A 13423-nucleotide genomic window follows, 5' to 3' on the forward strand; every position below is an offset into this window, starting at 1 on the left:
CCTCATGAGTTGCAAATGGAACCAACGTTGTGCAATCATCAGTGAACAACCCCACTTCTGAGCTTCTAATAGAGGAAAGGTCATTGGAGCAGTTGAGCTGCTTGGGCCTAGGGCACTACCCTCAGGAATTTCTGGGGCTGGGATGATTTGGCCTCCCACAACCACAGTCTGCGTTAGCTATGATCCAGTCAGTGGAGAGATTTTCCTGATTTTTATTGACTACAATTTTAGTGCTCCTTAGTGCACTATCAGATGCTGGTCATGATATCAAGAGCATTTGCTCTCCCCTCCCCTCTGAAATTCAGTTCTTTGATCCAGTGGTGCTAACAGAGTATTGCTGAGTAAGTGCCACTTGATAACACTGATGTATTTCATCACTTGACTGGTGATTTGAGAGTAGACTGCTGGGGCAGGTTAAATGTTCCTGCTTTTGGCTGACAGGATGTACCTGGGCAATTTTCCACTTTTTTTTTGGTAAGTGCCGGTATTATAATTGTTTGGCTAGAGGCGCATCTAGTTCTGGAGCATAGGTCTTCAGCACTACAGTCAGGATATTGTCGAGGCGCATAGCCTTTTCTATATCCAGTACACTTGTAAGGAATGTACATTTACAGCACTGCTTGTGAGACAGGAGGAGCAGGAGTGTTTCCTCCAGGCCCAGTAAGCTTTCTTCCACATGACTGGACCCTGCTATTTGGCAAATGACCCTCCTTTTCCAGGCATCTGTTTCTGGGCTACTTTTGAAACCCAGTGGGAGATCTGTTGAATCTCGACATGTCTTACAACTGGGTTTCCTATACATATTAAAGGAAAATCATTTTTCACCTCAATCCCACCCCTCCCCTGCCCTCAGTTGCGTTTGTCATGCTCTGAGTAAATATTGGGTCCTATATTTCTAAACCTGAAAGTCCTTTGGTACACTCCTGAGGGTTGTAACTGAATTGTGTAAATGGTATAGTATGTTATAATTCCAGCAATATTATAAAAATCTTGGTATAATATGCACTCTTCTCCCATTTGAAGGAATTTTTCTTTGTTTACAGCAAATAAATAATGGAGCAACATTGAGTGATCTTCCCCTTCACATGCAGAACAGCATTCTATATAGGTTTTCTGATGGTCTGGATATTGTCAGCTTGGGCCAAGTGACTTCTACTCTGCACATGCTCAGTGAAGATAGACATCTGTGGAAAAAACTTTGCCAGTACCATTTTGCAGAAAAGCAGGCAAGTCTGTCAGATGAAGTAGAATGTGACCTAATAAAGTGCAGTCAAGGTATGAAACTGAAATAATTTGTGTGCGAAATGGCATCAAAAGAACTAATGCTGAAATTGAGAAATAATAGTTTTACCCCTAGAATGCATATTAAAACTGAGGATTATGATCAGTTGCTTCATCAAGCCTGCATGTGGAGTCACTACTTTAATACTTTAATTGGATGCCTACGCTGTTCTCAGATATTGTGGCGGGGGGGTGAGGGGGTGTTCGATTTCACTGTGGTACTTTGTTGCAATGTCAGCCAACTGACAGGGTTCCAGAGTGGATTTTTTTTTAAAAATCAGAACTGTAGCTGTCTTCTGTTAGATTCGGCAATCCAGTTGCATCCACTTGGGAGCATTCAAGGTAGAAATTCTTGGGGATTTCTGGTCCCAAGCTTTGTTAAGGTAATGTGAAGAAATTGTGTCTCTGATTTTTCTCTCGTCACCTTGCAAGATATCTACCCATTTGAGAGTGGGGATATTAGTCTGGATTCTGTCTTCCAAGAATTTTTGCAGGCTAAGTGGCCACTTGTTATCATCAGATGTCTGACCCAGTGTGCACCTACACTGAATCTGCATGACTGTTCAAACAATAAGATTGAAGAATCCTCACTGAGAAATGCAGAGCTTAAACCGGGAAGTATAAATTAGAAATAAAAGTCAAAGTGCTGGAAAAACTCAGCAGGTCTGGCAGCATCTGTGAAGAGAGAAACAGAGTTAATGTTTCGAGTCCAATATGGCTCTTCTTCATAACTTGAAGCATCACATTTCCGATCTTAACCACTCCTTGCGTTTTTAGAGAGAGGTTTTCCTCCTGCTGCCTTTGAGTTTTGCCGATCACCTTCATTTAGTGTCCTAATTGGTTCTTGACCCTTCCTCCAATGAAAGCAGTTCCTTGCTATTTTCTTTGTCCAGACCCCTGATTGTTTTGAACATCTCTATCAAACCTTCTCTAAGGGGAACAGACCCAGCTTCTCCAGTTTATCCATTTAACTAAAGTCCCCCGCACCTAGGCCATTTTCAGATCTTTTCTGCACTCACTCTGCCTTCGCAATGCTCAAGTGTTTTATAACCAGTGTTTTATAAGGGTTTTCCGTAACATCCTTGCATTTGTACTATTATGCTTCCATCATTAAGCCCAGGACCCTATATGCCTTACTAGCCACTTCTCAACCATCAGTGATTTGTGCAAATTTACCACCAAGTTTCTCTGTTCCTACAACCCCCTCTGTAGAATTATATCCTTTTATTTTATATTGCCTCTCATTCTTTCCACCAAAATGTATCACATCACACTTCTCTTCATTAAATTTTCTGCCACCCACACCACTCATTCCACCGGTCTGTCTGTGGTCCTTTTGAAATCTATCACTATCTTCCTCGAGGTTCACTATCTTCCATAAATTTTTGTGTCGTCTGCAAATTTTGAAATTGTGCCCTGCTCTTATGATGTAGCAGATGTGTGCCAGGCTGACCAAATCCACAAGGGAAACTTGGTCGCACTATCACAATGGTTTTACAATTTGTGTTTATTACGAATTCAGAAGTAATGAGTCCGCCAAGACCTTTTAGAGATTTTTTTTTTAAATTAAAATTTTTATTAACAAAAAAAATTTCAAGAACATAAGACTACAATTACTAGTATAACAAATCCTAAAATTCTTTAACCTGACTCCCAGTTATATATCCTCTTTAAAGCAACAGTCCAAAATAGATAAAAGCAAAATACTGCAGATGCTGGAAATCTGAAACAAAAACAGCTGGAAAAACTCAGCAGGTCTGACAGCATCTGCGGAGAGGAAGACAGTTAACGTTTAGAGTCCGTATGACTCTTCATCAGAACTAAGGAAAAATAGAAAAGAGGTGAAATATAAGCTGGTTGAGGGGGGTGGAACAGGTAGAGCTGGATAGAGGGCCAGTGATAGGTGGAGGCAAAGAAGGGATTGTCATAGACAAAAAGACAAAGGGGTGTTGATGGTGGTGATATTAGCTAAGGAATGTGCTAATGGTGACATTAAGGGTAGAAAGCAGGACGGGCAAGTGACAGATGGCCCGGGTGGGGTGGGGGAAAGGGATCAAAATAGGCTAAAAGGTGGAGCTAAAACAATAGAAATAGGTGGGAAAAGAAAAATATATATTTTTTAAATGATCAATTATTGGAAAAAGGGGATCGGAAAGGGGGTGGGGATGGAGGAGAGAGTTCATGATCTGAAGTTGTTGAACTCCGTGTTAAGTCTGGAAGGCTACAAAGTGCCTAATCGGAAGATGAGGTGCTGTTCCTACAGTTTGCATTGAGCTTCGCTGGAACATTGCAGCAGGCCAAGGACAGACATGTGGGTATGAGAGCAGGGTGGTGTGTTGAAATGGCAAGCGACAGGGAGGTCTGGGTCATGCTTGCGGACAGACCGAAGGTATTCCGCAAAGCAGTCACCCAGTCTGCATTTGGTCTCTCCAATGTAGAGGAGAACGCATTGGGAGCAGCGAATGCAGTAGACTAAATTGAGGGAAGTGCAAGTGAAGTGCTGCTTCACTTGAAAGGACTGTTTGGGACCTTGGACGGTGAGGAGGGGGGAAGTAAAGGGGCAGATGATGCACCTTCTGCAGTTGTATGGGAAGGTGCCATGGGAGGGGGTTGAGGTGTAGGGGGTGATGGAGGAGTGGACCAGGGTATCCCGGAGGGAATGGTCCCTATGGAATGCTGACGGAGGGGTGAAGGGAAGATGTGTTTGGCGGTGGCATCATGCTGGAGTTGGCGGAAATGGCAGAGGATGATCCTTTGAATGCGGAGGCTGGTGGAGTGATAAGTGAGGACAAGGGGGACCCTACCGTGGTTCTGAGAGGGAGAGGAAGGTGTGAAGGCAGATGCGCGGGAGTTGGGCCGGACACGGTTGAGGGCCCTGTCAACCACCGTGGGTGGAAAACCTCGGTTAAGAAAGAAGGAAGACATGTCAGAGGAACTGTTTTGGAAAGTGGCATCATCGGAACAGATGCGAAGGAACTGAGAGAATGGGATGGAGTCCTTACAGGAAGCAGGGCATGAGGAGCTGTAGTCACACTGCACAACCAAGTCTAGGCCATTAATATAGACCAAGAAAAGCAGTGGTCTTAATTATCATTAATTAATTCAAATATCTTTTAAAGATTATCACAATCTAATCAATCAGGATCGAGTGCAACCAACATGGAATGTTGAGTGAAGGTTTAAGATATGATGTAATACATGAATGATACTGCAAAAACATACGACCGTGACAAGTAGTGAGTATTGTTTCAAATCAGGCCGGACAGCAGGCATGTGTAAACGGCTTTTTCTTCTACTCTTTAGAGTACCCAAGTATTCTCTACTACTCGGACCCCTCAGGAGTATTTGACCCGAGTCTTCCTTGAGAGCTTTTTTCCACTGCCTACTGCACTGAGCTCTCCCAAATTCTCTCTTTTTATACAGTTTTTCAGAGGTGGATACCTGGATTATTGACTAGTTCTTATGGTCCTATAAAGGTTTAGTTTAAACCTTATGAAGCACTGAGTTCTTTGTCTGAACCTTGGGTTGAAAATCCCACCTTTTAATGTCATTCACCAGCCATTAGCTTCTTCACACATACCACTTGGCCATGATCAATCACTCTTGCCTCATCTTTACCTCCTATCTTTTCCATATTGCATCTCAAACTGTTCTACCTGAACAGTTTTGTCCTCCCCAGTAAAATCCATCTCAAGCATCAAACTGACTACCACAAGTTTAATTATCAGTTATTTATGTCTTAAGACTCTGCCTAAGACCTGTTAACAAGTTGTTCATAATAGCCATTCATATCAGTTGTCCTTATTCAGGCTGTTGAACCATGATGTTGTTCACTAAAATAAGTTATATTCTACTTCCACACACAAATGAACTCACTCACTTCAGCAAGCATTTTAATTAAGCAAGGTTAAATGAAATGCCGTGCACAGCTTTGTACTATGTTTGTTTTAAGTATCCAGCGGTTGCACTCCAACTGTTTCAAGAGACCTTCTATTCATGGGTCCTTTTTCAGGCTAGTCATCAAGATCTAAGGCTAGTTATCCCATTAGCCACCTTTCTGTGGAAATGAAACCTTAAACAATTTCCAGTAAAATGAAACTTGCAGCACTAACCCATGTTGCCAGTGTCCCTTTTATTCCATAGGCTTCAAATTGGCTGATAAACCTGTTGTATGGATGACCCTTTATCAAACACCATTTGGAAGTCCATCTGCATAACATCAGTTGCATTATCTTCTTCAACACTCAATTGATTTTTTTGGATGAAATGAAGTTTACATTGTTTGGCAAAACCCTCTTCACTCTCCTCCCCCATTTACTTGTAGTGGTATAATTCTTACAAATTCATTTTAAAATGCATTATTCCATTTCTTGCATGAAACATTATTGTAACAAAAATCGCCTTGCAGCTTTTCCTCTTCTTCAAAGACCTTCTGAATTAAGTAACTTTGAGTGAAATGTTTTAAGCATGAAGTTAATCAAACTTTGCATCTGATGTCCTTTGCAGTTCTGCAGGCACCTGATTCTGACTGAGAAGGGCTGTGTTGACTGGAAACTAATGTATTTCACACTACAAAAATATTGTCCAAAGAAGGAGCAATATGGAGATGCCCTACAGTTCTGTCGCCATTGCAGCATTTTGTTCTGGAAGGTAATTTGATGTCAGTACCAAGTCCACCTGAAAATCATCTTCGTTTCTAATGCTGTGATTGACTATTTTAAAAATAACAAGATCTATGAGAGGTTTTTTCCCTATTGTTTTAAGTACCACTAGTAGACAGCCAAACTGCATTATATGCATGTGTCAAACAATGCATGCATGCATGGAATTTTCTTTTTTCCCCAGTGATGTGAATAAACCCCATATTTGTAGCTGCTTGCTTGCATCAATTTTGAATGTTTAATTTGGGCTAATATGCAGCCTTTTAAAATGTATGTTATTCAGGATTAGAAAAAATAACTGAAATTGTGTACATGATTTAGTACCATTTGAAACTTGCATTTTAATATGGCAATTTTTGTGGGGGTTTTTTGCTCTTGAGCATCAAAACAGCACAAGAGTAGCTGAGTGTTCCGAAACAATCACGGAGGTAAAACTGAAGAAGGAACGCCACAACCTTCATGGAGGGTCAAATCTGAGGAATTGTATAATAAGTCTTGGGATAAATATTTGGTAGTTGCTGTTCAAGTAGTATAAGTATTTAGTTTAGTGGTTAGAGTTTATGTATTGGTGTTAAATTGTTAAAATTGATTTGTTTTGCTTTTAAAGGTATTTAAATACTTATTGGCTAACATGGTAGGGCAACTGGGGCACATCCTATGCCATGTGGGAACTCAAGGACACTGTGTCCTGCAGAACCACCATGCAGGAAGTGCTGCCAACTGCTCAAGCTCTTTGAGCTTGAAGGGGTGGCTGGCATCACTATAGTACGTACTGGAAGCTGATAGTTTTATGGACAGCATGTCTCGGGAGGTGGTCACCCTGCAGCTACAAATAGTTCACAGGGAGAGGGAATGGGTGACCACCAGAAGGAACAGCCAGGCAGTACAGGAAACCCTTGGGACTGCGATATCCACAGACACTGGCATTCTGTGCCTCCCAGGTTCCAGAGCTTTTAGAGGCAAGAAGAAGATTAAAGGACAGGATGCCCAAAAGTGATTATCTCTATTTCCAGAGTGACCTGCGTGTGAGTACAGAAGATAATAGCAGTGAATATGTGGCTGAAGAGGTCGCGCAGGAAAGAAGGCTTTAGATTTCTGGGGCATTGGTACCAGTTCTGGGGTGGGAGGGACCTGTTCAAACCAGATGGGTTGTGCCTGAACAGGGCTGAGATCAATAACCCCTCCACAAAGACAACTAACGCAATGGGGATGAGTTTAAAAGCCACCAGGACACAACAGCAGAGAAGAGTGACCTGATCACAGAAAACCAGTTCAAACAAATTGCAACAGAACAAAGAATAGAGTAATGAGAATCAAAAGCGAATGGAGATTTTTTAAAAAAGTAAAGCAGTTGAGCATGGTGTTGAAATGCGTATGTGTTAGTGGGAGGAGAGTTATGCATAAGGTGGTTCAGCTGCAGATGCAACTTGCGACTTGGGGTTATGATATAGTGGCTATAACAGATCTGGCTTCAACTTGGGGATGAATGGAGAAATATTCCTGCCTGCAATGTATTCAGGAGGGATAGGGAAAAGAAAAAGGTTCGGGGGTGTTTGGGTAGTAGGAATGTTGGTCAAGGATATTACAGTTCTACAGAGGGAAGCTAAACTAAAGGGTTCAAAGACTGAGGGAAGAATTTTCTCCCCATCGGGGGAGCTGAACAGGCGCAGGGAGGGCGATTGGCTGCGTGCTGCCATTTTACGTGGGCAGGCCAATTAAGGCCCCCCCAGTGTGATGCGCACCTGAAAACACTGAGCGCTCCCTGTGCGGGCGGAGGGAGGAGGCTGAGTCGGGGCCTGCGCTCTTTCGTGAAAGAGCGCAGAAATCTCTGGGGCACAGAGCTGCCTCGGGGAGATTAGTTTGATTTTGAAAAATTTAAATAAAGAAAGAAAAAAAATTTTAAGACATCCCCTCATGTGGACATGTCAATGAATTTTAATCATTTTTTTATTCAATTTATAAACACTCCATGAAACCTCACCCCACCTGTGGTTGGATAGGCAACCCTGTTAATTGATTGAAGTGGTTTTTAAATGGCCTTAATAAGCCTTTGACAGTTCGGCCAGTGCGCGCATGCCAAACTGAAGATCGGAATGACGCGCGGTGACGTCGGGACACACACCTGATGTCACCGCGCGCCATTTTACGTGTCGGCAAATGGGACCCACCTCCTCCCCCCCCCCCCCTTCCTCCCCTGCTCGCCGACCAGAAGATTCATGCCTGGATTTATTAGGTTAGAGCTATTATTTTGTTGGGTGTTTACTACAGGTTCCCAAATATTGAGGAGATTGAGGAGCAAATCTGTAAGTGAATTTGGAGAAATACAAGAATAATCTAGCAGTAATAATAAGGGATTTCACCCGAACAAAGACTGGGGAATTAAAAGAAGCAGAGTGAAGGGCAAGGAGGCTGATTTAAGGAAGTTCTCCTCCTTCAATCTGTTTCAAGCCCAGATGGTTGAAACAGTGTTGGATTTAGTTCTTGGGAGTGTAGTAGAGGACTGCCATGTTTTTGGTGGGGAGAAGCTCTGGGCAATAATTCTAATATAATTAATTTCAAAGTACAATAATAAAAAGGGACAAAAAGATCAAAGATGAAAATACCAAACTAGTGGGAAACCAATTTCTGTGATTTAAAGGATCTAGCACTGGGCAAAAAAAAACTTGGAAAGCAGTAAATAAGCAAAGACAGGCCTTCAAGGAAGAGTTTTTGTTTGTTCATGGATGAACCAAGCTTGTTCCCATAAGGAAGAATGATAAAGCACCCAAAGTTAGGGCCCCCAGGATGATAAATAAAGGTTAAAATAAAATAGAAAAATTAGGTTTATGACAAATGTCAGGTACAGAATACAGCTGGAAATCAGAATAATCAGAATACAAAGAGTGCAGAGGAAATTGCAAAAGATACAAAGGCAAAGGGAGAGTATGAGGAAAATTTGTAAGTAACATAAAAAGGAGCCCAAAATCTGTTACTTTTTTTACTTATATGTTTGTAATTGGAATTGAGAGAACAATTAGGGGCATAAAAAGAAATTTTGTGGAGGCAGATAGTATGACTAAGGTACTAAATGAGTACTTTGTATCTGTCTTCACAAAGACTAGGATGAAGCAAATGTTGCTGTAGAGGAGGTGGGTGCAGTTTTAAATTGGATAAAAATAGGAAAAAGGTGCTAAATGGGTTAGCATCACTCAGTTAACTAATCATCTGGTCTAGATGGGATGTGTCCTAGTTTGCTGAGGGAAGATAGAGGAGATATAGCAGAGAAGCTCTGGCTGCAATCTTACAACCCTCCCTAAATATTGGAGTGGTCTGGAGGAATGCAAATCTTACACCCCTCTTCAAAAAAAGAAGGGAAGAGGGATCAACATGGGAACTACAGTCCAGACAGTCTAACATAAGTGGTAAGAAAGTACTAGAGATTATTGTGAACAATAAGTTAATTCTCACTTGGAGAAATATGGATTGATAAGGGACAGCCAACATGTCTTTATTAAAGGCAAATGGAGCCTGACCAACCTGACTGTTACTTCAGAAAAAAACCTGAGGGTTGATGAAGGATACCTATATCTGATGGACCTTCAGAAGGCATTTGATAAACACTTAATTGGAAAATAAAAGCATATGGTATTAAAGAATGATTGTAACTTGTGTAGAAAAATTATCCAAGTGATGGGGGCAAAGTGTAGTGATGAACGTTTTTATGATGAGAGAAGTATTCAATGGGCTCCCCCGGGGGTTGATATTAGGATCATTGCTTTTCTTATATACGAATGACCTGGACTTGAGTGGACAATATAAAACTTAGCAACATAGTAAGTAATGAGCATAATAGTAGAAGGCATCGGGAGGACATAGACTGTTAAATGGGCAAAAACCTGGCAGATGCAATTTAATGTGGACTTTGCACTTTGGAAGTCACAACATCAAGAAACAGTAGAGTCTAAAGAGTACTATTTTGAAAGGGATGCATGAACAGAAAGTCCTAATTGTTTTCATTCCATTAACCAATTAAGAACAATATTACAGAACACTAACTTTATTTAGGAAAGGTTCGCTGGAAAGGGTGATCAGGTTGGGAAAAATCCTTATCTCTTCTTTTAATTGTTCCTATTTATCCTTTTTCTCCCTTTTTCCTTCATGCTTCCCTTCTTCCTTGATCTCAAAGGACTACCATCTTGCTTTATTATTCAAGGTATTTTGAAACATTTACATCCTTGAATTCTAACTGCTTCAGTAAATTAAATAAATAATGATATAGCAGTCAAAATGTTGATATCTCAGTTAAACACAATGTTAGGAGACAAGGGCAGGATTGTAAAATTGCACATTTTCCGTAGAGATATTATGTTCAGCTTGCTTGAGAAGTAGCAAGCATGTGAGTAGCAAGTTTTTTGATACTCTAATCAGTCACAAAAGCACTTAAAAAGGTTTCTATTAATTTGTTATATTTCCTTTTTACTAGGATACAGGACATCCATGTACAGCCAACAATCCTGAAAGCTGCTCTACACCAGTATCACCTCAGCACTTCATAGACCTTTTTAAGTTTTAAATGGAACTATTAATGCTTTAAAGATTTTATTTTAGATGGCGCTGTTTTTGTAGGAGAGCACGTTGCTGCTTATTCTTGTGCAATACATCTGTTCTTGTATGCTGTTTTTATTTAAAACTAATTAGAAACATTTCCTACATCAGAAAAGAAAATCATGTAGACTTAAGTTCCTGTAGAATACAAAAGCATTATAGCTCTTAACTCCATGCAAACATCTGGAAGTAGATTCTTGATTTAAAAGCTTCAATAATGTTACAAGTTGTTAAGTTTAAAAATAAATATTTTTGCACATAATGGATACATTTAGCCTGAAATGTAATTTACATAATGAAACAATTGCTTTAGTTCTGTTTTTTAGCCTACATGTTAAAATCTATTAAGATTGATTGAAAAAAAATTTCTAAACTAGTGTACCGCCTTTTTTAAAACAAAGCACTTTTTCTGTTTTTTAAGCTGCTTTTTGAACAGGACATTAGCCCCTACAAAGCATTATGTATGATTATTCATTAAGACTGATCCACATGGATAGGATAAAACCATGTTACTGCTATGAATTGTGATATTTAAGGTTTTTTCAAAAATATTGCAGATGTACATTATTTTATAAAATAATTCCAGCTGCCTGTGATGCTGGGATAAGAGGCTTGCTGAAAGCAAATACTATATTGTTACAAGCTTGAAGTGCAGAATATACACTTGTTATTTAAAATGGAAAAAAAAACTCCCACAATATTAATTAAATGTAAGGTATTTTTTGGTGCGAAAACAGTAATGTATTGCTTGTATCCTGTAGATATTTGGGAAGTGAGGAGGAAATAAAGATAATTTGATCCCCAATTGTATAATCTATTCACCTGTGTATTACATACTGGAGATTGAAGTCAATATTTGCTTTTTTAAAAAAGTTTATTCTTCAGCTTTCTCCCTATTCCTGTTCTGCATTTGCTGGGGTAGGGTTCCAGTGATACCAGCAATACCTCTGGCAACCTGCCCTAATTACTGTTCTTCATGTGTGAGCCAAGATGGTGTCTGAAAGCTGTTCTGTCATAGAGAACACAATGGCTGAGCCTGATCCTGTTGATATACATGTGCACAATCTAGTTAGAACAAATCATGATTGTAATTGTCTTGTGAATCTTTCTCAAGTTTGTCTTAGTACTTGAAGACAAACACCTGTATATGCATTTATTTTAACTTTTTAATCATCTTAGACTTTCCCCTCATTTGTTGCTTCTACTGGGATTGGTTATTTAGGGGAACAGGTTGCTTGTATATTTCCAAGTGAATACATGAAGGAAGTAATCAGTTAAGATGAACACAAGGTAGATAATATACTGACTTTTAGACTCATTAGGATTCTTGTTTGTTTTTGTGTGCACTAGCTTATCTTTTTATTGAAGGAATCCCAGTGGATCCCCTCACATTTTCTCCTGCAGTTTTTGTAAAGAAAATATTTCCTCATTATATATTTGATTTAATTTTTCTTTGCTTATTTAAGGTTGTGCTTGTTTAGCCTCTACTTACTAACCATAGCTATGCATTTATCCAGCATATTTGGCTGTATGCCTATAAAAGTACACTGCTTACCCTGATATTTGTTCATCAAACACTGATGTTTAAGCTTTCCTCTCCTTTTCAAACTTTTTATTAAATTCAGTATGTACTTGGTTCCTTGTCCAGATCGTCTTGTATAAATGCAAGAAATAGGGGCAGGAATAGGCCATATGGCTTTTTCTGCTTGTTCTTGTCATTCTGCCATTCAGTAAGATTATGGCTGAATTTCTGCATCAACTCTAATTTCCTGCCCTGTCCCCATATCTCTTGGTTTACAAAAATCTATCAATTTCAGTCCTGTATATGCTCATTGAGCATTCACAGGACTCTGGAGTAGAGAATAACAAAGATTGACAACCTTTTTGAGTGAAGAGGTTTCTCCTTTATCACAATCCTAAATGATCAACTCGATACTTTGAGACTGATTAACAGTTATAAACTCTCCAGCTCGAGGAAACAGCCTCTCTGCATATTTATCCTGTAAAACCTTTTAAGAGCTTTATAGATCATCCTGCATCTCTAAACTACCTGACGTATGTGGAAAAGTGCCCAGGTTATGTATTGTTCACAAAAAGCAGGACAAAAATTCAATCCAACCAATTACTATCCCATCAGTCTACTCTCAAGTCATCAGCAAAGTGATAGAAGGTGTCATCAACAGTGCTATCTACAGGCACTCAGCAACAACAGCTCACCAATGCTCAGTTTGAGTTCTACCAGGGCCACTTGGCTCCAGGCTTCATTTCAGTCTTGGTCAAAACATGGACAAATGAGCTGAATTGAAGTGAAGTGAGAATGGCTGCCCTTTTCATCAAGCAGCATTTGACTGAGTGTGTCATGTGAAGGTAAGATAAGGAAAAAAACTGGAAGCAAAGTTGATGTGAAGTTTTCCAGTTCAGGGCAAGAGCAGGAAATTGTGCTGATATAGTCATCATTGTACCAGGAAAAAGAGGTGAAGGAGGGGACCCAAGTAGGCCTGGAACACGGAACGTTCCACACATGCCACAAATAGGCTAGGACTCATGGGTAAGCATAGCAATACCTTTTTTGAAGGAATTGAGTTAAAGGAGTAGTTCAATATGAGAACAAGTTCAGCCAGGTAGAGGAGGATGGCTGCATGCATTGTAGTCCAAAAATAGAAATGTTTTCCCACAATGAATTCAAATTTATGTTTATCTTAAGCTTTGTCAAAAGTCAGGTCTCCTGTTTAGCTCTAAAGAGTTAAAAGGCAATCATACTTCAGTATTGAACAAACTATTATAACTATGTTCATTCTCATTTAACAAGTGTAGGGAATATAATAGTTGAAACTAGAGCAGGTTTTGTATTTGACACAAATGGTACAATTGTGAATAAATATTTTAAAAGTTCACTT

General features: G+C 39.8%; 1 protein-coding gene across 3 annotated transcripts in view; it reads left to right on the plus strand.

Moving 5' to 3' along the window:
* fbxo25 (F-box protein 25) overlaps positions 1-11331 on the plus strand; it is a 63121-nt gene extending 51790 nt beyond the window's left edge. Inside the window, exons 7-10 of one of the 3 annotated variants that reach the window (XM_078541879.1) lie at positions 1044-1226; positions 5788-5931; positions 10108-10134; positions 10405-11331. In XM_078541879.1, the coding sequence (XP_078398005.1) occupies positions 1044-1226; positions 5788-5931; positions 10108-10134; positions 10405-10494 (444 nt within the window). In that variant the 3' untranslated portion in view covers positions 10495-11331. Of the gene's footprint in view, positions 1-1043; positions 1227-5787; positions 5942-10107; positions 10135-10404 lie in introns of all 3 variants that reach the window. The other 2 variants (XM_078541881.1, XM_078541880.1) reach the window with 2 other exon arrangements.
* The last annotated feature ends 2092 nt before the right edge of the window (positions 11332-13423 follow it).

The sequence above is a fragment of the Cetorhinus maximus genome, chromosome 5 (genome assembly GCF_964194155.1).
Source record: "Cetorhinus maximus chromosome 5, sCetMax3.hap1.1, whole genome shotgun sequence".
NCBI classification, from domain to species: Eukaryota; Metazoa; Chordata; class Chondrichthyes; order Lamniformes; family Cetorhinidae; genus Cetorhinus; species Cetorhinus maximus.